Source organism: Neomonachus schauinslandi, chromosome 6, assembly GCF_002201575.2.
Source record: "Neomonachus schauinslandi chromosome 6, ASM220157v2, whole genome shotgun sequence".
In the NCBI taxonomy this organism is placed as follows: Eukaryota; Metazoa; Chordata; class Mammalia; order Carnivora; family Phocidae; genus Neomonachus; species Neomonachus schauinslandi.
Window position 1 is genome coordinate 137862767 of NC_058408.1, and position 23751 is coordinate 137886517.

The 23751-nt window shown below is 46.3% G+C and overlaps 1 protein-coding gene across 3 annotated transcripts; it reads left to right on the forward strand.

Moving 5' to 3' along the window:
• The first annotated feature begins 711 nt into the window (after positions 1 to 711).
• On the forward strand, positions 712 to 22372 carry CASP7 (caspase 7). Of its 3 annotated transcripts, none has more exons than XM_021699715.1 (6): positions 712 to 821; positions 19061 to 19197; positions 19665 to 19793; positions 20560 to 20735; positions 21122 to 21251; positions 21954 to 22372. In XM_021699715.1, the coding sequence occupies exons 1-6, from the start codon at positions 712 to 714 to the stop codon at positions 22175 to 22177; spliced, it is 906 nt and encodes a 301-aa protein (XP_021555390.1). In that variant the 3' UTR covers positions 22178 to 22372. The 3 variants fall into 3 exon arrangements, with proteins under 3 accessions (XP_021555390.1, XP_021555391.1, XP_044772541.1); XM_021699716.1 differs by having other exon boundaries at positions 20560 to 20648; positions 21069 to 21251; positions 21954 to 22166; XM_044916606.1 differs by lacking the exon at positions 712 to 821 and adding an exon at positions 11372 to 11406.
• Positions 22373 to 23751: the final 1379 nt, after the last annotated feature.

The following is a 23751-nucleotide window of genomic DNA, read 5'->3' on the forward strand; positions in this document are numbered from 1 at the left end:
CACAATTGCTCAACTCTGGTTGTGGCAGGAAAGCAGCCATAGACAATATGTAAACAGATGGGTAACTCTGCATTCCAATAAAACTTTATTTGCAAAAACAGGTGGTGGGCCATAGTTTGCAGACTCCGTTACTAGATAACAAAGGGTCTTAAAATCCAAGGAGATGGGTTTAGATTTGAACTTTTTTTTAGATCATAGGGATCTCTTGAAGATTCTTGAGTAGGAAAATAATTTGATGGAAATCTATCTTGGTAAATAAAAGAATCTGATACAGACAGCTTTATACCCCAGGTTGCTGTTGTGTTTGAACTAGGTTTGAGTGATGCCAGGAAAAGGATGAGCACTTTATAACCTGTCAGGAATGCAGGGAGAGTTTCTTGTCACTATAAACCTTGACCAACCTCCCACAGCTTCTCAGACACAGGGAACCTTTAACAAAACCATGGGTGCAGGATGCGAAGCTCCCTGAGGGCATGGATTTTGTTTCCTTTGCTGCTGTCTCGTCCATCTCTAGAACACTGCCAGAAATAAAGTTGGTGCTCAAGCATTTGAATGACTTGTTGGTGCAATAACCCTGGAGCCTAAACATGCAAGACTGCTCCCCTGCAGGCTTAATTAAAAACTGTATCACTAGTGAGTACTGCTTAAAAATATCCTGAGGCTAGTGATGCCACGAAATACCAAAGGTCTGGTTGGTTTTTCTCCTTCCAGATGGCAAGCGATCAAGGCTGTGGTGCGGAGCAAGCAGCTGGGGACGCAGGCAGCCCAGATGCAGTCGATGCTAAACCAGACCGGTCCTTCTTTGTCCCAACACTCTTCAGGTAAGTTTCCTTCCTTGCCCTGGGCATCTTCAGCCCACCGTGCCCTGGCCATCGCAGGAGAGGGACGTTCTGGGCAGGAGGTCTGTGCTGTGCGTGGAAGATTTGCACAGAATCCTGGCAGCTGTCTGTGACAACGCTAGGATTCCCGTGTGCACTCCCTGTCTCGGGGGGCAAGCCCCAAGCCGGGGTGGGGGGGTGATGGAGGGGTCGGTCTCCTGCTCCCCTGCTCCGTGGCTTGGTTTGCAGCCGGCCTCCTTTGAGGCAGACTATATGGGCTGCTGCTGCCAGTTGGGACCAGGTTTGGCTGAAAGGCAGAATCCAGGGACACGGGACAGGAGGTTTTAGGGTAGCACTCCATTGAGGGAAGAAGCATCCTGTCTAGTGATTCTCACCTTGTCTTTTCTTGAGTTCACTTCTAAAATTCTAAATTTTGCATTTAATAATAATAATAGCTTCATTTATTACATTCTTGTATGCCAGCTCAGTGTTGCATGTAGCTCTCATAATCTCAGGAGATAGTTCTGTTGTTATCATCACTTAGTAGGTAAGGAAACTGAGGAACAAAGTGGTTTACTAGCTTGCCTCTCTGATGACAGTTTGTAAATGGTGGAAGTGAGATTAGAATGTACACAGTACCAGCACCACTCAACAGTTCTACTGTGCTTTCCATTTAAAAGTGGGGCTGCAAGGACATGGAGGAGCCCCTTATCTCCCTTCAACCTTGGTCATGGAATGGCAGGCACTAGGGCTTCCTGGCAAGAAGCTGGAGTGCTTTGTGGGTCAGAAACATCCGACTGTTTGGTATCTCCTAAGCCAAGCCCCACCTGGGAGGGACAGTGACAGAGATAAAAGTTGAGGTTAGGGAGTGCTCCCAGGCAGTGCTCAGGAGGGGAAGAGTGGCTGATGAGGGGATAGCCTGGCTCCCTGCAACATCCCAGAGAGACCCTGGGATCATACCATCCCACACAAGACGAAAAAGTGGGGAGACCCCCAACATCCTGGCCCCGAATTCCATTGGCCTTGGTGGCCATTAGGGTCAAGAATACCCGAGGAAATGATCAGAACATACAGCTCCAACCCCTGAGAACTTCTGAAAGCCATCAGATCAATCGATCCAAGCTAAACCCCTCCCCAGTGCAAGCCCCTTAGAACAGTGGCCATAAAATGTTTCGCTCACTTAGCTGCGAAGTGATCTTGTAAAACTACACGTGCACTCATACATTTTAAGGTGACACAGAAATTTCTTGTCAAATAGTTGCAAAGGATGTGAGAATATTTCAGTTTTCCCAACGCTTTGAGTCTTTGGGTAAAGCGGGTTACCTGTTGTGACAGAGAAAAGGGGAACTGTGTAATGGCCATTCCACAAGTCTTTATAAAAACGTTTTGGTGTACTTCCCAGAAATTATGAAAACCAATGGTGTGTTGTTAACTATTGACATTTAAAAATCACTTGTTTATATGTATGCAGTGGAATCTAAAGCCACAGGAGTTTGTTTGTTTGTTTTTTAAGATTTTATTTGAGAGAGAGAGAATGTGAGTGGGGGGTCTGGACAGAAGGAAAGGGAGAAGCAGGCTCCCCGTGGAGCAGGGAGCCCAATGCAGGACTCGATCCCGGGACCCTGAGATCATGACCTGAGCTGAAGGCAGACACCTAACCATCTGAGCAACCCAGGCGCCCCGCCGCGGCCACAGGAGTTTTATAACCACATTTCTCCATTAAAAATGGACACGAGCAAGCTGTCTTTAATAGCTAGAATTTTTGTTGTTTCTTTTTTCCTCGAACTCTTGTTTTTCCATTTATTTCCCCCCACAGTATTTTATTCTGCTATAATGGGTTTAGTTACTTGAAATCTTTTATTGATCACCTCATTGTGCATCTCGGTAACATATAGGTGTGCGTGTATACGTTTGCATAAATTTTAAGGCCTTTTTCCAGGTATCATGAGTATTAAAAGAAATTTCTCCTACATTGAGTTACTAATAATTTCTCCTAGACTAAGTTTATGTCCCGGCTATTATTAATTCACAGTGGGTCCAAACAAATGTTGATAAATTGTCAGTGCTATTAAATTGTTATTTACCAAAATAATTATGAAACGAAAATTGCATTTAAATTCCAACTTATAATGGGAAAGCAGGCTTTTAAAAAGCTCGTTTACAAATAAATGGACAAATAATAGTCACTGCTAGAATAAGAAAGTTCAGTATCACCTCTTTTGCCTATTTGTCATTTTTAGAGGTAGAAGTGCTGAGAAACCATGAATAACTACATGGGACGGCAGCAGTTTTGTTATAATAATGCCACTTAATTCTTTGAATTCCTTCTAAGTTCTGTGCCAAAAACTGACAAATCAATTAGGTCCTCCTGCAGTTGTATTGAGAATGATTAGAAATTACCTGACTTACAAAAGGAATTGTTATTCAGCCCTTAGAAACATTTATTTTTTTTCCTTCCTGGGAAGTACACTCAAAAGGCTTTATCAAAACTTCTCCCAAAACCGTACATTAAACCTGTTCCTCTTTACCTAGAGGCAACTTATGTAACCCAAAATATTCCCGACAGAGATAAGATAATTAAAATAGCAATGTTAAACATTTGTCAGTATCCTTTTTTTCCCCTTTTTTGGTAAAATGCTTATTTTAAACTATCTGCTTTTTAAAATATTTCATTGTTAAGACCTTAGAGCTGCAAATGTAGCTCTTCACTTATGTAAAATGTCTGTTCTGTATTCCAGTTGACAAAGCCAGTCCTTCTTGTTAAACCAATCAGCCTCACCAGATTTGCTTTCAACCAGTGAAGGTCTGATACCATTTTCAGTTCAGCAAATGTGTTATTAGGCATCCCTACGACAACCGTCTTGTTTCTAATTTTTGGAGGATGGTGAATGGATGGATGGATGGATGGGTGGAGGTAGGGTGGGGAGAGAGGGAAGGAAGGAGAAAGGAAAGGGCACAAAGAAAGCCCAGTGCTGTGTTTACGTACCTGAATCAGTGTTTATTTGCTTTGCTGTCCCAGAACTCTAGCTTAAAAGTAATAGTCTTTGGAAGTAATCGAGGGGTAAAAAAGGCAGTCATATAAAAGCCACATCACTCCCATTCCATTCTACTACGTATATTTCTTTATTAGTATATTTTTAAACATATAATTGAATTTGGAACAGCCCAGTGTGGCCCCAAACAGCCCCATTTCTAATGCCATCCTTCACCCTTATTAGACTCTTATATAAATAGGAAGCCCATCGTGGTGCCTCATTCAAGGAGACCCACAGATACTGATATTTGAATTGTCTGTTTGTTAGAGGATGTGGAGGTTTTAGGATGGATGAGATTCTGCTTTTTTTTCCATGTAGTGGGAGACAGGAAACTGAGGAAGGGGAGGCAGCATCTCAGGCCGACCAGTTTTAGGAAAAATACGTACAGAAATTGAGGATCTGATCATTCATTTCCTTAAAGCTGCCTGTGTCTGCACCCCTTGGAAGGTTTTTGAGTGCCTTGTTTGAAGACCTCTGCCTTATGGATGCATCATTTTGCAAAAATAGGTGTGGTCTGTGATGTTAGGTTTTTTTTACCACCTTACGTCCTTTGGAAAGGTCAATAAGCCCTCATAATCTTCTGTATTCTAGTGCACTGTACCTTTTTGTTAATAGCATGGCTGACATTGACCTCAAGCTTCATGTTATCAAAATAAACAGTAATTATCCTTGCAAAATACTTGAATTATATTCCATTTTCCAACTAAATATTTGAATTAAATTAAATGGGCAGGGGCCAGATTTTAGAAGGGCTTGTCTGTAAGTCATGTTAAGGATTTAGAAACTGTTGATTTTAGTTGTATGGATTATAAGAAATGACTGTTGAATTATTAAACAATACTTTGCTACAGTAAATGGCAATTTAATGTCTTATTCTTCCAGGTTATGAATTGTTAGTTGCTTATTTTCTCTGCCTTCGCTGGGCATCGGACTCGAATCCTATATTTGTGATGCACAGGCCACCTACCAAGGAGGCAGTCAACTCAAATAAACTTCTACCAGAATTTGTGATGTACCCTTAAAATTTAGGTTTTTCCTTTCATTTTTATTTACTTAAGTAAGATGGAAGGTTCTTTCATGTGGTTTTAAAATTAACCATGTCTGGGGTGCCTGGGTGGCTCAGTCGGCTAAGTGTCTGCCTTCAGCTCAGGTCATGATCCCTGGGTCCTGGGAGGGAGCCCTGCCTGCTTCTCCTTCTCCCTCCACCCCTCCCCCTTCTCATGCTCTCTGTCTCTCTGTCTCTCGAATAAATAAGTAAAATCTTTAAATAAATAAATAAAATGTCAGGTGCCATTTTGGGTCACTAATTCATTATTTCAGTCATTCATTAAATATCTGTGGAGCAACAGTGAGAAGCCCCTTGTACCAAGTCCCATAGTTGATTAGTGAATTTGAACCCGCATTCGCCTGCCTCTCACACCGAGCTCTCAATGAGGACTCTCAGCTGCTGCCTTAATGTGCCAGGCTCTGTGTTTGGCCCAGAGCTGCAGCTGGAAACAAGGTCAACAAGATCCACATGACCCCAGCCCCAGACCCTCACATTCCTGCAGTGAAGGCAGGCATGCAACAGGTAACTGAGGTGGGGCAGAGCAGGGTGCTGGGGGAATAAGTTTGAAAAAGGGACCCGGACTGGTCTTGGGTGAAGGAAGCTCCCCCCTCTGGAGATGTGATGTGTGCTGAGACTTGATGGGGGGAGGAGGATGGCGAAGGGGGGTGGGTGTGTGAGATCAGGGTGATGCATGCTGGCAGGAATGTGGGATGTGGAAGGTACCCCAGAAGAGGAGACAGGAGAAATGGGCAAAGGCCAGATTTTAGAAGGACTCGTCTGTAAGTCACATTAAAGATTTGGAATAGATCCTAAGAACAAGGAAGTCACCAGAGTTTAAGAATTAGAGTGACTTAGGGGCGCCTGGCTCAGTGGGTTAAGCAATGGGCTCTTGGTTTTGGCTCAGGTCATATCTCAGAGTCCTGAGTTCAAGCCCCATGTTAGGCTCTGCACTCAGCGTGGGGTCCGCTTGAGATTCTCTCTCTCCCTCTCCTTCTGCCCCGCCCCCCCCGCCCCCGTGCTCTGTCTCTCTCTCTCTCTTGAATAAATCTTAAAAAAAAAAAGTAGAGTGAATTGATCAACTATACCTACCAAATAAAAAAAAAAAGAGCTGCAGTGCGAGGCAGGCCCTGAAGAGGGGGCTGTTGCAGTTCTCCTGGCCAGATGCCCCTGAAATGCTGCAGGTGGAGCGGAGCTGCTGGCCCCAGAGGTGGCAAGAGGTAGAAGCAACGGGACTCTGTGACCAAAAGGAAGAAGGGCCAGAGAGGGGAGAGACGCTGAGGAAAGTGGCACCTGAACTCCATGGAAGATGGGAGTCATCTGGTGACCCCTGAGTCCTCTGGCTAGAGAAAGGGGTGATGAAATCCTTATTTCTATTGTCATAATGACAGAAGGGCACCAGCGTTTTGCCACCTTTCATAGCTTCCCTGAACATTCTTGCTGCCTTGGCTTTGCTGCGCAAGAGTGCATGACAAATTTGGGTGATGGGGCGAGACTCCAAACAGTGTGATTTGCTGCAAAGAGTGGGCGTCCACGGTCACACCTGGCCCGTTGACAGGGTCGACGCCTATGCCTTCAGCTCTGTGTCTTGAGATTCTAGAAGGGATTGTTTATTCTGCTGAATTTAACTCATGGGGGTGACCTGAATACGGCAGAGCAAGTCTGGGAGGTGTGGCAGCCCCTCCCGCGGTCCCCTCTGCGGAGTGCGGGACCTGAAGTATCCCACATGTCAGGTGTGTGGGTGCATCGCGGGCTACTTCGGGTGCTCCACACCCCTGATGGCAGGCACCCTACACAGCCTGTCCCGTCCCCAGCTCCCTTCTCCAAGGAGGAGAAGGTAAGGCAGTGGGGGGGGACAGTGGTGCCCCCTGCCCGTTTCTAATTGACAACACCTGCTTTCCCCGGGGACCTCAAGGATTCTGGGAAACAAGAAAGACGTCTCCTCCCCACCACCACCCCGCCACCAGCCTGGGAGGACTCACTGGCCCCAGGTAGTTCCAAATTCTCAGACTTATCTTGGCTCTGTTGCCTCTGTGTCACTAGATGGCATCACAACATCGTTTTATTTCCAACCCGTTGGGCCCTGGGTAAATCTGGCTGTTCTTTAACTTACTTTAAAAAAAAAAACAAAACAATTTTATTAAAATGTTTTCTAATACCCTGATTATTGGAGAACATTTGGAAAACACAGGAAACCACAAAGGAAAAATATTCAAGATATTAATTTAAAATGCATAAAAGTGTCTGGACTTGTAAACAGAAAAGACTTAGAAGAAATCAGTATGTGCACCGTCGGCATTCGTTATGAACCACAGTTTATGGAACAAGTTCTAGAATCATGTGTGCACGCCAAGAGGGCTTCCTCTTGAAGTAAAGGTAACCTTAGCACCTGGCACGAGGTACCTGCCATCCAAGGTCGCAGCCTGGTCCCTGCCCTGGATGTGAACTCAGGTCCTTATTAAATGTGTAGGCATGGCTACGGAAATGACTGCAAAGAGCTCGTTGCTGAATTGTAGTGTACCGGGAACTGTGGGGGGCAGGCGCAGGGGAGGAGGCGGAAGGAGGAGAAGAGAGAGCCAGAGGAGTTGGAAGTGGAGTTACCAGGGGACAGGAAGAGCCTGCCTGCCGGGGCCAAGCTGCAGTGAAAGTGATGATCAGGCCGGGTCTCGAAGTGCAGGTTCTCGGAACGGGGGTGGAGGCCCATGGACAGGGTGAGTTTGGTTCTGGTGGCACCACTGAGATCCACCGTAGGTACAAGGCCGGGCCTCACCCAGCAGCTTCCTGCATGTCCTCCCTCGGGCACACTTGAGCTGTGAAATCAGAGGTGCCTTTCTTGGTCCTGCTCAAGGTCCCTGTTAAAGGAAATAAAAAGGCAAAGTAGCAAACAGATTTCACACACTCAGATTTCCCTGGGACCTTGGTGGAACCTTTTGCCTCCCTGCAGGGGGGGGGCGGGGGCGGTGTTTATCCTTCCATTTCCCAAGCGAAGGGGGCAGGAGAAAAGCCTCATTTTCAAAACTTGATAAACTCCCAGCTTTTGAGGCACTCGTTCAGAGCCCATGGGCTTTCTGCTCTGTGTCATCTCTGTGCTCCGGACTTTGTGCTCCTCGAGTGTATATATTGAAGGCCACTGGCTTCTGATTCTTTCTCCTCTGTTGCTACTCGGGTTTCTCCACCAGCTAAGTGTTATATGTAAACAGATCCCCATAAAAATATGTATTCTTTGTATAATTATAAGAAAGACCCAGGCAGCCTGTCTTTTCATTTGGTGGGGAGGGTGTTTCAGAAGCAATGCTTTGGAATTAGAGAAAAGGACAAAGAGAGCAGACCTTCAGCTCATTCCAAATTAAACAAAAGCTCTTTGATCACACCCATTGATTCAAAGAGCCAGGACCCCCCAAAAGAAAAGGAATGTTAAAATAAAATCCAGGGAGTTTACTTTTCCATAAAGGAAGTCTTTGAATTCAGGCTATAGAATACCGGATGCTTGTCTCCCAAATTTGTATGTAAACAGTACTCAAGGTTCAGTGTTGTATTTGAGGCGGACTTCCCAGGTTCTGGTCCTGGCCTCCCAGTCACTCGTTGAGGGACTAGCAAGTCCTTTGACTTGTTTGAGCCTCAGTTTTCTCCTCTGCATAATAGGGGTATGAATACCTGTCCATGGGATTGTTTGTGAGACTTGAATAAAATAACTGTCAGCTTGCTGAATAGCCTGATGAGGAAGAAACTGTTAGATCCTTCCTGAGGGGGAGGAAATCCTCCTACTGTAATGTTAAAACTGGAAGATTCCTGAAAACGTGATATGTCCCAATTTCTTCCTCTAACGGTCGAGGAAAGTTAAGACCAGAGAGGTAAAGTGCTTTCTTTACCCATAGTCACCCAGCAAGAACGGGCCCGAGACCCAGGTCTACCTTGGGGTCCAGGACTCCACCCCTTATATCAAGTGCCAGTCCCGACTACAGTGGCATGGAGCCTTTCAACCACATTAATCCACCAGCAGAGCAGTTTTTCTCTCCTACCCAAGTGGGTCAGCAGATTTAATTCTTCATTGAAATTGCTCCCTTTCTGCTTCACTTCACCTGAGGGATGGACAGTGTTCCAGCAGGGCTGGCGATGGGCTTTCTGATAGAGAGCCAAGGGCCCATTACAGGAGCGGAGAGCCACACCTCTAAAACATGGTCACAGGATCTAGACACTTTGAAGCTCCGCACATGCAGAATTCCTCCAGTTATTTTAGGTTATTGCTCTCCTAGAAGGGAAAAAGTGAGCTGGAGGGTTAAAAGAAAAAAAAAAATGAAGAAGGCAAGTAAATGATCAGGTTTTCATAGTAATAAAAATGTTAAAACACTATTCTAGGGGCGCCTGGGTGGCTCAGTCGGTTAAGCATCTGCCTTCGGCTCAGGTCATGGTCCCAGGCTCCTGGGATCAAGTCCCGCATCAGGCTCCTTGCTCAGCAGAGAACCTGCTTCTCCCTCTGCCTGCCACTCCCCCTGCTTGTGCTCTCTCTCTCTCTCTCTGACAAATAAATAAAAAAAATTTTTAAAAATAAAATCTTAAAAAATCACTATTCTAGAAGTAAGTCTAGTTATAGAGAAGTACTGTGAGGAGCGCCTAGGTGGCTCAGTCGGTTAAGCGTCAGACTCTTGGTTTACACTCAGGTCATGATCTCGGTCCTGAGATCGAGCCCCGCGTCAGGCTCCACACTCAGCAGGGAATCTGCTTGAGATTCTCTGTCTCCCTCTGCCTCTGCTCCTCCCCCCCATCTAAAATAAATAAATAAAATCTTTAAAGAAAGAGAGAGAATGAAAAGTACTGTGAAACTAGGGCCTGTCGTTTCTCCGGGGCACACGCAACCACAAGTGAGATGCACAGTGTGGCCTTGCATATTCAAACCCCGAGCTTGCTGGGGCTCAGGGTGTTCGGCCTGACACGCTTCTGTTATGAAGAGTCTACCGTTCCTCTGAAGGTGGAAAAGATACTTGCAGTGAGTGTGTCAGAATGCAGGCTGAGTCCTCTTGGCCATTCTAAGTTCTGGAGCCTGCAGCCATAATACAGACATCAGTTTTAGGCTATTGAAAGGGAATTCTGTCCTTGATTTATCCCTGGCTGATTTTTTTTAGTCTTTTATCAATTTTTTTTTTTTTTTTTAGACCGAGAGTGCGTGCATAAGCAGGGGGCGGAGGGGCAGAGTTAGAGGGAGAGAAACCTGAAGCAGGCTCCACACCCAGGGCAGAGCCCAACGTGGGGCTCTATCCCAGCACCCTGAGATCATGAGCTGAAGTCAGGAGTCGGCCGCTTAACCGCCAGAGCCACCCAGGCACCCCTTTTATCAATTTTTATCGTCGGAGGTCTATCTCTCTGTTCCGTTGTGTAGGGGGGAGGAGAGAAACGTGCATGTGGATAAGCTTGGGGGAAGGACTTTTTCTCCCTAGCCTATTTTAAACCAACTTCGTTTCCCAAAGTAGGTGTATGCTTGCAAATCTGAGTTTCAGAAAATAATGTGCAGAGACAGTTTTCCCTTTCTCCACAGACCTGAGGACGGCAAATGGTTCGGTGTGCCCAGGGGTCATGGTGTCAGCCCCATGCCTTCTGCTGGCCGTGACCTTGAACCAAGAAATTGAGAAAAGCATCCTTGAACCGTTTGCTTAATAAGTGTTTCATTTTTATGTGTTCACATTTTCCTCCTTGCATTTGGAGGGTGAGATGAGAAGGGGTAGGAACTCCTGGATCACTCATTTGATTCAAGACCATTGAAAAAGGTTTATCTGCCTCATCTGAAAATTAAAGTATTTGGTCTGCCTCTGTAGTCTTTTATTTGTATTACTACCTTGAATACCTTTATAAGGAGAAAAATAACCTAGAGAATTTGAACTCTGATCCACCACAAAGTCACCTCCTATTTTTGTTCATTGACTTACCTATAATGTTACATATTTTGCCATTTCTGTGTGTGCTGTTCTGCCACCTTTTGTAGGCTGGCACTTTGGTGGGTCACCCCCATCTGCATGCTCATCACTTTAAATAGCTGTGTGGTATTTTATTCTAATGACACTCAGTCTCTTGCTTAGCCATCCCCCTGTTTCCATGTTTTCACTCTTAAAAAACGGTGCTGCTGGCTGCATCTTTGTGGATGTTTGGGGTTCCCCCCCCCTTTGGATCCCATGCTCCTAGAAAGTCACTTTTTCTCTAGGGAGCTGTCCCGGGGTGGGGAGGATGCAGCAGTGTGGAGCCTGGGCATTTCTGCTGGTCAGCAGAGAAGGGGGAGGCCAGTGTGACTTTCCCAGCCCCAGTGTGAATGGTCCTATGGAAAACTCCAGCGTGCAGTTCACTGCTGATTCAGTCACGGGCCTTCAGGGCCGGGCGGGCTCTGCCAGTCTGCTGTCCCCTGCTGAGCCCCGAGCATGTTGAGTTTTTATTATTACAGAGAAGAAGGAAACTCGCTGCCAGTAGTTGCCGGGCGAAGCCTAGTTCTGATGCACAGGGGGGTGCTTTCAGATGGAGACACGAGGTACCACCTTGACTCTTTCCTTTCCTCTCTGCCTCGTTCTGTGCCTTGGTATGTCAGGACCGTCGGGGATACCCGCCGCCATTCAAAATGTTGAAACCATGAATGAATCATCCCAAAAATATTTAGACAAAGCAGCTACGAAAACCAGAGCTGTAGTTCCGAATGAAACAGCCCTGGGGAAATGTGTGCCTGGTGGTGTGTTTACTTTCCTGCTGATGAATGTCTGCAAACAGATAGAGCTTCTGGGGATCCTATTCATGGAGACGCTTTATAAAATAAACAGTAGCAGGTTTGCATGTTTCTATCCCCTTCCAAATATAGAAAGGTATAATTCACATCTCAAGCAGTCTAGGGGATCTGTAAGAGGATAAAAACCTGTATTTATCCACTCTGGTGATGGGGAAAATTATACTCACACCCAGAGTGAATTGTAAAAATTCATTGTGCACTTTCTGAGGTTTTTTACTTCTTCATAAAGGAGACAGAGTATTTTTATCCTGTAATGTTTTCTGGTATGAGTTGCTCTAGGCTCTTCAAGGACGTCTTTTTATATAAATAACCATCGGAGCTTGGTTGTAATTTTTTGCCCCCTGACTTTGTTGAAATGACTGAGTTGGCCTCGCACTGTGGAATTTGATGTTCCCCCAAAATGGGTCTCTAACCTAAGAAGTTAGGATCATCTAGTTTCTTCCTGATAATCAATGCTGTCATGATCTGTGTTCCTAGAAGAGATTTGAGCTTATCTGAATATGTCTGGGAAGAGAAGATAATGGTCCTTGCTCATACTGGTGAGGAAAGGCAACACGGAGAAACGAGAGATAAGGTTAGGAAGCATTGTAGTAAATTAACCGCCCATTGCATTTTAGTGCACACTTATGAACACTTAATAAGTCGTTCTGCCAGGCTGTCCTGGTTAGTGCAGTCTTGCTTATCTGGCCCGAAGAACAGTGATTTCATGGCCAGATTTATTTTTTAAAATCTGTAGCCAATTGTGAAACACAGGATCTTTTAAGAGGATTTGGAACTTTTTAATTCACTGTTCTGGTTTATCATGAGCCTTGTACTTAATAGCACATTTCAAAACAAGAATCCTGTGTTTCTCCTCAGCATAGTAATCTTGGCCAAAGTCTTCAGAAAGTGAAAAAGGCCAAGGTAAAAGCTGGGTTTATCAGCAGGGAATTAGCAGAGGCAGAGGAGAAGGGGTGGAGTGGGGGGGAGCAGGTAGAACGGGAAATACTAGAATCTGACTTAAAAAAACATACCATGGCTAGCTTTTACTTGCTGTGTCTTCCCATGCCTCTCATCTATACCTTCCAGAATAAACGGGATAATGGTTATGAACAGACCTCGTAAAACATAAAACACTACACAAACATTAACAATACTTGTTGCCGGTGACGTGGGGAGATAGGAAGTTGTTCCTCCACCGTTTGCACGGTTCGTCAGATTCAGGAGAAAGGCCGGCTTCCGTTGATCTAGTCCTGAAAGAAGCTCTGTGCGCCCTCCCTTTTGGGGTCTGTGCCATGGCCATGCACACGTGCTCCCGGATCTTCTGCAGAAAAGTCCTATGAACTTAGGACAAGGAGAATGGCCACTTTTAGAAGCTCTTATCTCTGGGGGAGGATTACCAGCTGAAGAAATGTCTGATCTGGATCTCTGAAAGCTTCTTAGTACCCCTTGTTCCCCAGCCCTGGGGGAACCTGCCGTGCGATTGGACTGTTGGCATCTTTCTGCAGTGGCTAATTAATGAGCACAATCTCTTTGGAGCCCTTGAAGCTCTTGCCCCTGTCCAATAGCAGTTGTTTATCTGAGGATCGGCCTGGCTCTGGCAATTGGTTTCCAAACAGACAGTAACTCTTTATGAGCTGCTGGTGCTGGGATTGCTAAGCTTCCCGCCCCTGACTCAGTTACTGCGCCACCAAGACCGTGCAGGGGACTCTCCAAACACTGCAAACGAGGCAGAAGAGGAGTGACATTTCCCGGAAGCATTTCGGTTGCGGTGTTAAAGTAATTGCAGCCTCCAGTTCTGTTTGCCTGGGACCCCTAGGAGACCTTGCAGGTTTCTCAGTAAGTTGTAAATCATACACACAACCCCACAGACAGTCTCACTGCTGCCGAGGGGCACCTTCCACAGGCCGCGCATCCCAAGGTGTATCTGGTTCGACCTTCTGGCCACAACCAAGGGTCCCAAAGGCTGCGCTCCTGTGGAGAGTGGTGTTTGACAGGAGAGGGCGAGCTGGCTCTTCTGCCCTGCATGGGGCTCAGCAGTGGAAGGTTAGAGTCAAGAGGGCCCATGCAGGGGCGCCTGGGTGGCTCTGTCGGTTAAGCATCTACCTTCGGCTCAGGTCATGATCTCAGGGTCCTGGGATCGAACCCCACATCGGGCTCCACATTGGGCTCCCTGCTCGGTGGGAAGTCTGCTTCTCCTTCTCCCTCTGCCCTTGCGCCCCCCCCCCCCCCCCTGCTAATGCTTACTTGCTCTCTCTCTCTCTCTCTTTCTCAAATAAATAAATAAAATCTTAAAAAAAAAAAAAAAGAGGGCCCAAGCAGTGGGAGGACAGGCTAGTGCTGAGGCCCTGGCACATCAGAGGGTGTGAGCATCTCCAGGAAGACACCGAGGCCTGGCTCTGATTCTCTAAGTCTAGGGCAAGGCCCTGGAATCTGGATTTTCACAGAGGCAAGAAATGCTGCATAGGGGACTTGGTGTCAGACCTGTGAGTGGGTCTGGGCTCTCACCCCTGTCTGGCTTTGTGTTCTCGGACAAGCTAATGTCATCTTTTCCTATGAGATGGGGCCAGTGCCCTAGACAGTTGTTGTAAAGACCTTATGGGGTCATGTGTACAAAGCAGTGAGTGTTCCAAAATGGTACTTACTATGACTGTATTTATTAATGCCGTTGTTATTGACACAAAGAGGAGGAAGAAGCTCAAAAGACTAGGGAATCAAGTCACATGTGAAATCACAGTGAAACACAGAATCATGGGCTCTCTCAGGAACCCTTTCAATGAGTAGCACAAAAAGTATGGCTCCAGTAATCTTCAAAATAGGCCAGATAATGAAATCCATTTGTAGCAGGTGATTTTTAACTACTAAATAATTTGTATTTTAATCTTTTGAATAACTTATTCACATGTACTAAAAAAGAGATACAGTCACATTCTTCCTCCTTCCTGCTGTCCTTGCCCCTGACCCCCTATCACACAGGTGACCACTCATCATGATATGCAACAAATACCATTAGTAATAACATTTATGTACTATCCACTGCAGGCCACACACTGTTCTAAATGCTTTGTGAATATCAACTTGTTCACAAGCTGTGAAGCAGATGGTGTAATTTTGTCCTTTTTACAAAGGAGGAAGCAAAGCATAGAGAGGTTAAGTAACTTGCCTGTGACCACTCAGCTATGTGGTGGGGCCAGGTTTCAAAGACCAGCAGTCCAGCCTGGAATTAATGGGTTTATCCATTATGTCACCCTTCAAGAGTCTTTATGCAAATACAAGCAAACATAAAGATACGGTATTTTCCCCTCATTTTTTCCCAAAGGGTAGTATACTGTTCTCATTGTCCTGCCCCCTCTGTTTTCTTTCATGCTTAACCTACTTACTGGAAATCATCCCACATCAGGACACAGAAAAACTTCCGCATGCTTTCTTGCAGTACTATGTTATTCGGACTAAAGACCCTCCCCTTCATGGTTCAACCAGGAAGCAGGAACTGGATCTTTGTACCTGTCCTGCAGGTCCTGATTGCAGGCCTCCAGTTCTGTTGACAGGAGAGGGCGAGCTGGCTCTTCTGCCCTGCATGGGGCTCAGCAGTGGAAGGTTAGAGTCAAGAGGGCCCATGCAGGGGCGCCTGGGTGGCTCTGTCGGTTAAGCATCTACCTTCCAATCTACCTTGTCCAGTGGCCAGCTGGACAAATTCCTGCCAGCCAGGTCTTTTCATTGAGGCATGCTATTAAGGTTGACGATTGGAGGGGCGCCTGGGTGGCTCGGTTGTTAAGCGTCTGCCTTCGGCTCAGGTCATGGTCCCAGGGTCCTGGGATCGAGCCCCGCATCGGGCTCCCTGCTCCGCGGAGAGCCTGCTTCTCCCTCTCCCACTCCCCCTGCTTGTGTTACCTCTCTCGCTGTGTCTCTCTCTGTCAAGTAAATAAAATATTAAAAAAAAAAAAAGGTTGATGATTGGAAGAGCAGCAGGGGAAAAGGGAAGAAGACTCGCCAGTCTACCAGCGTTTGCAGATAGCATTAGGTGTCATGCACAAGAGAAATACTTAAGCAAGACCCCTGCCCCGTGTGCAGAAGCAGCTGCTAGCAGCTACCCTGAAACACTCTGCCTCTTGGAACTCATTCCTCTTCCCAAATGTGAGGTTCTCCTACTATCTCTACGGCAGCCTTGCAGCCGGAATTAGCAAAGTGGAAGTGAAGGCACTGCTCTCAGTGGGGTCTTGAAGGAAAAGTGGAACAGAAAGGGTGCTAATCCCCAGGACAGGGTGCTCAGAAGCCTCACAGCTAGTAGGGGGCAGACTCGGATCCCTTGGACTCGGATTCTAGCAGGACGTATCTATTATGTCGTGGACTTCGGGTCTCCTTCTTTTTTTTCCTGGTGCTTTCTGCATCTTGATAATCGTTTCTTCCTTTTGTTTGTCTCTCCAGTTACATGCTTTAGCCTGATCACAGGGGTTACTTACCCAAAGTTAAGCTACAGACGGAGTTTTCCCAAGGCTGGTGCCTCTTAGGAAGATGAAGTCAGTGGGATGGAATGGGCCGCTCTCTAATACGCATCTGCGGTCTGGGAAGACCTGGGTTTAGCAAAAAGCTCTTTTGGTTAGAAGGAAAAACAAATATTGACTGACTCAAATCCAGAAAGAGGAAGCAGATATTTTATATCATTTTGAAGATGAGAGTTCAAGTTAGCGGCAGGCTAGGTAAGGGAATTCCCTCCCTTTTGAAATATTTGCCAGGAATAAGAATCACATTTCATATTCAATTTTAAGGTACTTTTTGTAACCATGGAAAGTATTTTCTTTAAAGGGTGTATATCTTTGTTCCCCTTTTGAATTCCTTTAAAAAAAAAAGTTTACTTCTTAAATCTATTCTAATCGAAGTGCGGTCTTTTTTTTTTTTTTTCATGTAACTTATAACCAAGCCAGTTTTTCTTATAAAAGATGCTCACCAGTTTTGTTTTGCTCATCATTGTGGATGGGCTAGTGGCAGCTTTAAAATATCACAGTTGCTGCTGTTGTACAGTTTGTTTCAGAATAACTCATATTGCAGAAGGTAGAAGTAGAGTTTTATCTCTTAAAGACCTCCAGCCTGTTAGACTTAATACAAGTCTTATTAGGGTCTTGGAGTGGCCTTCCATTAGCTAAAGACCTGTCCAGAGGCAATGAGAAAATGCAGGGAGAATTTTAACGAGGTCCTCGTCCCTCGTAAGCCCTGACCAATGTTAGTTGTTATTATAACCTATAAAATGCGTATAACAGAGCCACTTCCATCTCTTTCGGAGGCACGGATTGAAGATTTTGTGTGCATGTGAAAGACCACCTGCAGATAATTTTCCACATGCATAGAGGACACCGTCGGGATGGGTCATTGTCAGGAAATTCAAAAGTAAATCCTACTTCCCCCATGCACAGCATGTCCTTGAACACTACAGAAGCTTGCTTTGTTGATATTCGTCTCCACTGAGCTTTTCTGGAGGCCCAGGAGAGGGAGAGGACTCCACAAGAGTATTTACTGCCCACGAAATCGGCCACGTCATTCTGTGACGGTCACAGAAGGCTCTGTTTTCCAGGAGAGGGGGTCAGGGCTCTGTGAAGGGTCCCACAGGCAGATGCCTGAGTCCCAGCCCAGTGCTCGTTTGTGCTGCCTCCTTGGGGAAAGAAGCATGGAGAAAAGCTGGCATCACACCCGTAGACCAGACGGAAAATGTAGGGAGGAAGAGTCTGGAGAAGGTGGAGGCTATTTCTCTTTTAAAAATCAGATGATGAGCGCCTGGGTGGCTCAGATGGTTAAGTGTCTGCCTTCGGCTCGGGTTATGATCCCGGGGTCCTGGGATCGAGCCCCGCATCGGGCTCCCTGCTCAGCGGGAAGCCTGCTTCTCCCTCTCCCACTTCCCCTGCTTGTGTTCCCTCTCTCGCTGTGTGTCTGTCAAATAAATAAATAAAATCTTAAAAAAAAAAAAAAAAAAAGGATTCTCTCCTTCTTCCTCTGCCCCTAAACGCTCATGTGCTGTCTCTCAAAAAAAAAAAAAAAAAAAAAAAATGCGGGGCGCCTGGGTGGCTCAGTCGTTAAGCATCTGCCTTCGGCTCAGGTCATGATCCCAGGGTCCTGGAATCGAGCCCCGCATCCGGGTCCCGGCTCAGCGGGAAGCCTGCTTCTCCCTCTCCCCTCCCCCTGCTTGTGTTCCCTCTCTCACTCTGTCTCTCTCTGTCAAATAAATAAATAAAATCTTTAAAAAAAATGCATCTATATTCATAAGGGTTATTGGTCTGTAGTTTATAAAAAATATTTATGGAGCAACGTATATGCCAGGCATTGTTCTAGGTATTGGGACTTCAGCAATTTTTCAGAACAGATCAAAAAACAATCTTTTCTCTCGTGGAGTTTCCATTCCTGTGGATGACCAGCACGGTTGCTTTCCACTCACACTTGACATTGTTTTCTGTGTCCTCTCAATGATGCTGCATGTTCTGTCCTCCATGCCAGACTTTTGGTACCTGGATGGTCAGTGTTGGGAGATTGGAAGGGGACTATTTCCTTTTTTAAATTGCTGTTCCTTGGGGCCCCTGTGTGGCTCAGATGGTTAAGCATCTGCCTTCGGCTCAGGTCATGATCCCAGGGTCCTGGGATGGAGCCCTGCGTCCGGCTCCTGGCTCAGGGGGGAGCCTGCTTCTCCCTTTCCCTCCCGCTCCCCCTGCTCATGCTCATGCTCAATCTCTCTCTATCTCAAATGAATAAACTTAAAAAAATAAATAAATAAATAAATTGCTGCTCCTTTTCCCCCCTTTTTAATGTAACTACTTCTAACCTCAGGTATTTGTGTTCTGAATGGGGGTTCTTTCATTTAATACTATTGTTGTGAGATTGGGTTCGTGTTGTCATGCTTTGTTCATTCTCATTGTTATATAGTTTCTCCTTATATGCATATTCAGCAGTTTATTCACTGCTCTGTAAATGGATATTTGGATTATTTGCTGCTTGGGGCTCTTGCTGAACAGCACTGCTGTGTGCATGCATAGATCTGGCCCTTTTGCAAACACATTTGCTCTGCTCCGGGGTCTATCACCGGGAGTGGAGTTGCTCTGTCATAGGATGCGTTTAAATTCAGTTTGGGTAGATTCTGCCAGTTTTCCACAATGGAAGTACAAAGTAGATTCCCAGCAGCTACGAGCGACACCTTGCAGGTGCCGTATCCCCCTATAGCCATGCTGGTGGGTGTGTCTGGGGATCTCATTGAAGTTTTAGTTTTAGGGTAGGAGATCCTGTTTGTTTTAAATACGACAATTAAACGGAGCCATCTGCCCACCTCGGGCCTTTTCTTAACAGAGATTACAGCTTTCTTGGGCACCCCTTCCATGCTAGCAGTAGAATCAGGAGGCCATTCCTGTCCACACATCTTCCACAGCCCCTGACTGGCTTTCTGTTTCCCCAGTAAGAAGAAGAAGAATGATGCGGGGAAATCAATCAAGACCGCCCAGGACCGAGTGCTTACATATCAGTATAACATGAATTTTGAGAAGGTGGGCAAATGCATCATAATAAACAACAAGAACTTCGACCAAAAGACAGGTCAGTGCTGTGGGCCTGGGCTGACCTTTCCTGTTCCCTTGTGTCATCTTCAGCTTGTATCAGACTTTGATTAGAGAAGGGCCGTGCCCATCTGCTGGGGCAGACAGCCGCCCACCCAGTGCTCTTTACGTGCCCAGGAAGAAGGCACGAGGGACATCGGGAGCTTCGAGTCTGAGGTCCCACCACGTGCATTCGCTGATGTGGGACTTGGACCAAAGGGCTACGAATCGAGGGGAGCTCTTTGGTCTCGACTGAAGCAGAGAGTTGCCGTGATGAGGCTCACCTTCTGTGGGCAGACTGAATGACCTTCTCCTTTGAGTTTGCTTCTTATCTCAGTTGCTCATTTCAACTGTGACCTTGGAAGCATTGAGACCGGAGCCCACAAGGCTACACTTAGCGCCCGACCGGATGCGGCTAGCGGGCAGCACTCAGCCAGGAACCGCTCATCATGGCCTTCATTCCCACAGGTATGAGCGTCCGAAATGGGACGGACAAAGATGCTGAGGCCCTTTTCAAGTGCTTCAGAAACCTGGGCTTTGATGTGGTCGTCCATAATGACTGTTCTTGTGCCAAGATGCAAGATCTGCTGAAGCAAGGTGCGTGCCCGTCTCCTCCCCGCACCTCCTCCCTGCTCCGGGATGGGCCAACACGCCAGCGGTCTCGGGAGGGCGCCTTGGCGGGACACAGCGATTTCAGCCCTGGCAGCCTTTCCTTTCTCTGGGCTACTCCGGCCCAGGCAGAGGCCTTTCAGAACTTCCACCTCTCCCTAAAAAGATGAAATCAGCAACTAGGACAGCAAGTGATAGATTTGGTATCTACAGAACAGTCTCCATTTCAGAAAGCTAATTCATAGGGAAGGAACAAGTCTGTATCTTTCTGTCCAGAACGGAGTTAAAGTGTCAACCTTTCCCTGGTGGCAGATAGAGAAAAATAATCTCCCCGTATTGCAGATGTTTATGTTTTAAACAGACTTTGCAGATACGGGAACTAAGGCACAAAATGGTGACGTAACTTGCCTGGTGTCGCAGGCCTAACAAACAGCAGGGCCTTGCCCATTCAGTGCCCCCGGACGCTGCCTCCTAGCAGCCGCCTGAACCCCTCACACATGGGGGGCACACCTCCTCACGAGGGGCACACCTCCTCACGAGGCAACCCCATCTAGGTTTCAGACTGTGTGAGAATTCTAGAATCCCCTGTCTCTAACTTCTCTGCACTGGTCTTCCTTCTCTCCAGAGAGGTGCTCCTCCCTCTGCACACCTGTCTGACAGTCAGTGGCCACTGCCAGGCTGGGAGGGAGCACCCTCTAGAGGTCCCACAGGACTTACATCTTAACCTTTCCGTCCTCGAACCGCTTGCTTGCAGCCTCTGAAGAGGACCACAGAAATTCCGCTTGCTTCGCCTGCATCTTGCTAAGCCACGGAGAAGAAAATTTAATTTATGGAACAGATGGCGTGACAGCAATAAAGGACTTGACCGCCCATTTTAGGGGGGACAGATGCAGAAGCCTTCTAGAGAAACCCAAACTCTTCTTCATTCAGGTAATCCCTTTTCAAAGCCAGTGCCATTGAAAAAGGACAAAGATGACAGAGCGATGACAGCGTGACTTGGGTTCTATCACCTTTACAGATGTACGCACTGTTTCAGTTGGGGTTTGCAAATTTAGGTTTTGTTTTTCTATCCCTCCATGCTTGGCATCTGTATTTGCATCAGCTCAGCCGTTGTGAGGGTTTAAGACACTGTGATATTTTCATTTGCTTTGCTTGCTAATTTGACGCAAGCTTTATTCATTATGTATTTATATTTCAAATTCTCATTGAGCCGCTAATGCATGCCGAGCGCAGCCCTGGGCACCAGGACGCAGCAGTGAAAAGCTCACACATTCCTATTCCCAACTCCATGGAGTGATCTCTGCTTTGGTACTTAGGCTTGCCGGGGGACAGAGCTCGATGATGGGGTCCAGGCCGACTCGGGGCCGATCAATGACACAGATGCCAATCCTCGATATAAGATCCCCGTTGAAGCCGACTTTCTCTTCGCCTATTCTACAGTTCCAGGTATCAGATCCATTGCCTGTGAACCAGACCATGCCATTCCACCATCAGAATGCAGGCTTGAGGCTGTATGCATTTCCTGTTGCTGCAGGGATAATTCCCCGAAACATAGTGGCTTCAGACCCACAAGCGTATTATCTTATGGTTCTGGAGGCCAGAGTTCCAAATGGGCTGGCGGGGCAACCCAGAATTCCAGAAGGAATATTCTGGAGGCTCTAGGGGGGATATCCACGTCCTTGCTTTTTCCAGCATGTTAGAATTCCCTGGCTTGTGGTCCCCTACCTCCAGCTTCAAAGCCAGCAACCTCGAATCTCTGTGACTCTTCTCTCCTGCACATTCCTCTCTTGAGGCTTGATCAGAAAGTAGCTCTCGCCCCCCAAAGGGCAGTGGGGAGTTCCAGAGTTCTTCTCAAGCATTTCCTTTGGAAAGCTCCATGTGCCCATTTGTCTCCTACACACTTAGGTATTTGGTATGTATCCGTGCAGGACACTGTGTTGGGCATCTTCGGGCAGCCTTCTAAACCTAAGATGTTTGCTCTCTGCTCACACAGCCTAAATCTCACAGGGAACTTGCATGCAAAGGAGAGTAAGATAATTTCAGAAAAGCAGGTGTGAAGGCCCCATATACCGAGAGCTCCTTCTTGGTGGCCCGTGGGGCAGCGGCCACCTCAGCTGATCTGATCTTCTCCTTTCTGTCTTGTTGAAGGCTATTACTCATGGAGGAACCCAGGACGCGGGTCCTGGTTTGTGCAGGCCCTGTGCTCCGCCCTGAACGAACACGGCAAGAGCCTGGAGATCTTGCATATCCTCACCAGGGTGAACAACAGGGTGGCCAGGCACTTCGAGTCCCAGTCTGATGACCCCCACTTCCACGAGAAGAAGCAGATCCCGTGTGTGGTCTCCATGCTTACCAAGGAACTCTACTTCTGAAAAAATAACCATTTCAGGGATGCGTTCGAGCTGAAAAGCTACGGATCATTTGTTCACGAGTCTTTTTTCTTTTTTTTTTTTTTTGATGCTCTTGAAATACCCAGAAATTCTAAAGGATTTTAATTCAGGAACATTTATTGATTCAACAGGAAAGAAACTTTCTGGTGCTGTCTTACGTTCTTATGTTTTTGGAGACTTTTTTTTTTTTTTAATAATGTTACCTATTTGATGGCTTTGTAATTTCTTCTTCAGACTAATTTTCTGTTTGTATTTTTCTCCTTGTTGTCCTACTTAGTACATACAACAGAAACAAGCTCCGCAGACTCTTGGCTGTGTCCATCATGATTGGTGGTGACATGGCAGACAGGGTCTACCTGGCCAGGAGGGTTCCAGTGCTTGGAAAAAAGCAGCCTGTATTCACCTGTATTGCAGAAAGTGGGTATTGAGTGCGATTTGAGTGATTTCTCATCGGCTTAGGGCAGATTCTCATGCAGAACTTCCCAGATAAGTTAAAGGGGGAAAAATATTAATGATTCTAATATGTCTGTCTGATAGAAAACAGAAATCATTCTAGGTATTTCAATAGAGGTAATTTCATAGAGGAAATTGACCTGCAAAGATGATAAAAGAGAAGCCAAATAAAAGGAATCTGTGACCACCTAGGACTATGAAAAGGTGTGGTCTCCTTAATCCAGAAGCTGGGGTAGCTACCCACAGGAGCCAGCAGTGTGGTGGGGGCTGCCTGGTGAGAGCCAGGACCACTGAGGGATTGTGGAAATTGGAGCCATGGCAGAGACAAAGCCCCTGCCTGAGGTGGGGCCAGATCAGCTGGGTCGGATATGGAGAGATACCCTGGCTTCATCTCTCCTGCCCTCTAGTCTTCCTCCCGCACCTTACCTGGAAGCCAGATGACAAGGGCCCTGGGAAACGTGATTTTCTGCAAATACAGAGCACAGCAAAGCCTAGTGAGGCAGGACAGGAACAAGAAATGGATATCAGAATCGCCCATAATGTGAATATAAGTAATCCTGTTCCCTGATGTGCAGCGACTCCTCCCTTCAATCATTTATTCACTGAGTTGTCAGATAATCTCCGTATTGCCCACTATGTGCAAAATCTTTTTTTAGCTTTGAAATCTACCTGGAACTTTTTAGATTATTCCAATCCTTATTCTGAGTAAATTCTTTGTTACCTCTAATTCTCTATAGGGGAAAAGTTTATGGCAAAGATTTTTGCACTTTGTTTTCAAGGTTACCTTTTGAATTCTTGACTATTTTATTCTGGCTTAATAACTGGTTAACATACAGATGTTCATATTTATTGATTAAAATGTGGTTGCTTAATTCCTAACCAGCTCAGTTTGCTTTCCTTCTAAAGTTTTTTATGGCAGTGGAAAAATGGAAAAACAGGATAAGAATTGACCCCACTGACTTTACCTCCACACAAAATATAATTCATGTCTCTTTGAAGCTGGAACACGAACAGAGCAGTAAGTCAATCACTTTGGAAGCTGAAATGCTTCACATAAAGGGTTAATTAACTTAACAAAGCTGTTTGCAATGAGCTACCATTTA

Bases quoted from the DNA above. Each gene is read 5' to 3' on its own strand.
- CASP7 (XM_021699715.1), top strand. From the start codon at position 712: ATGGCAAGCGATCAAGGCTGTGGTGCGGAGCAAGCAGCTGGGGACGCA. The intron at 822-19,060 runs GTAAGTTTCCTT...CTGTTTCCCCAG, and splicing joins TTTGTCCCAACACTCTTCAG to TAAGAAGAAGAAGAATGATG. The intron at 21,252-21,953 runs GTATCAGATCCA...GTCTTGTTGAAG, and splicing joins CGCCTATTCTACAGTTCCAG to GCTATTACTCATGGAGGAAC.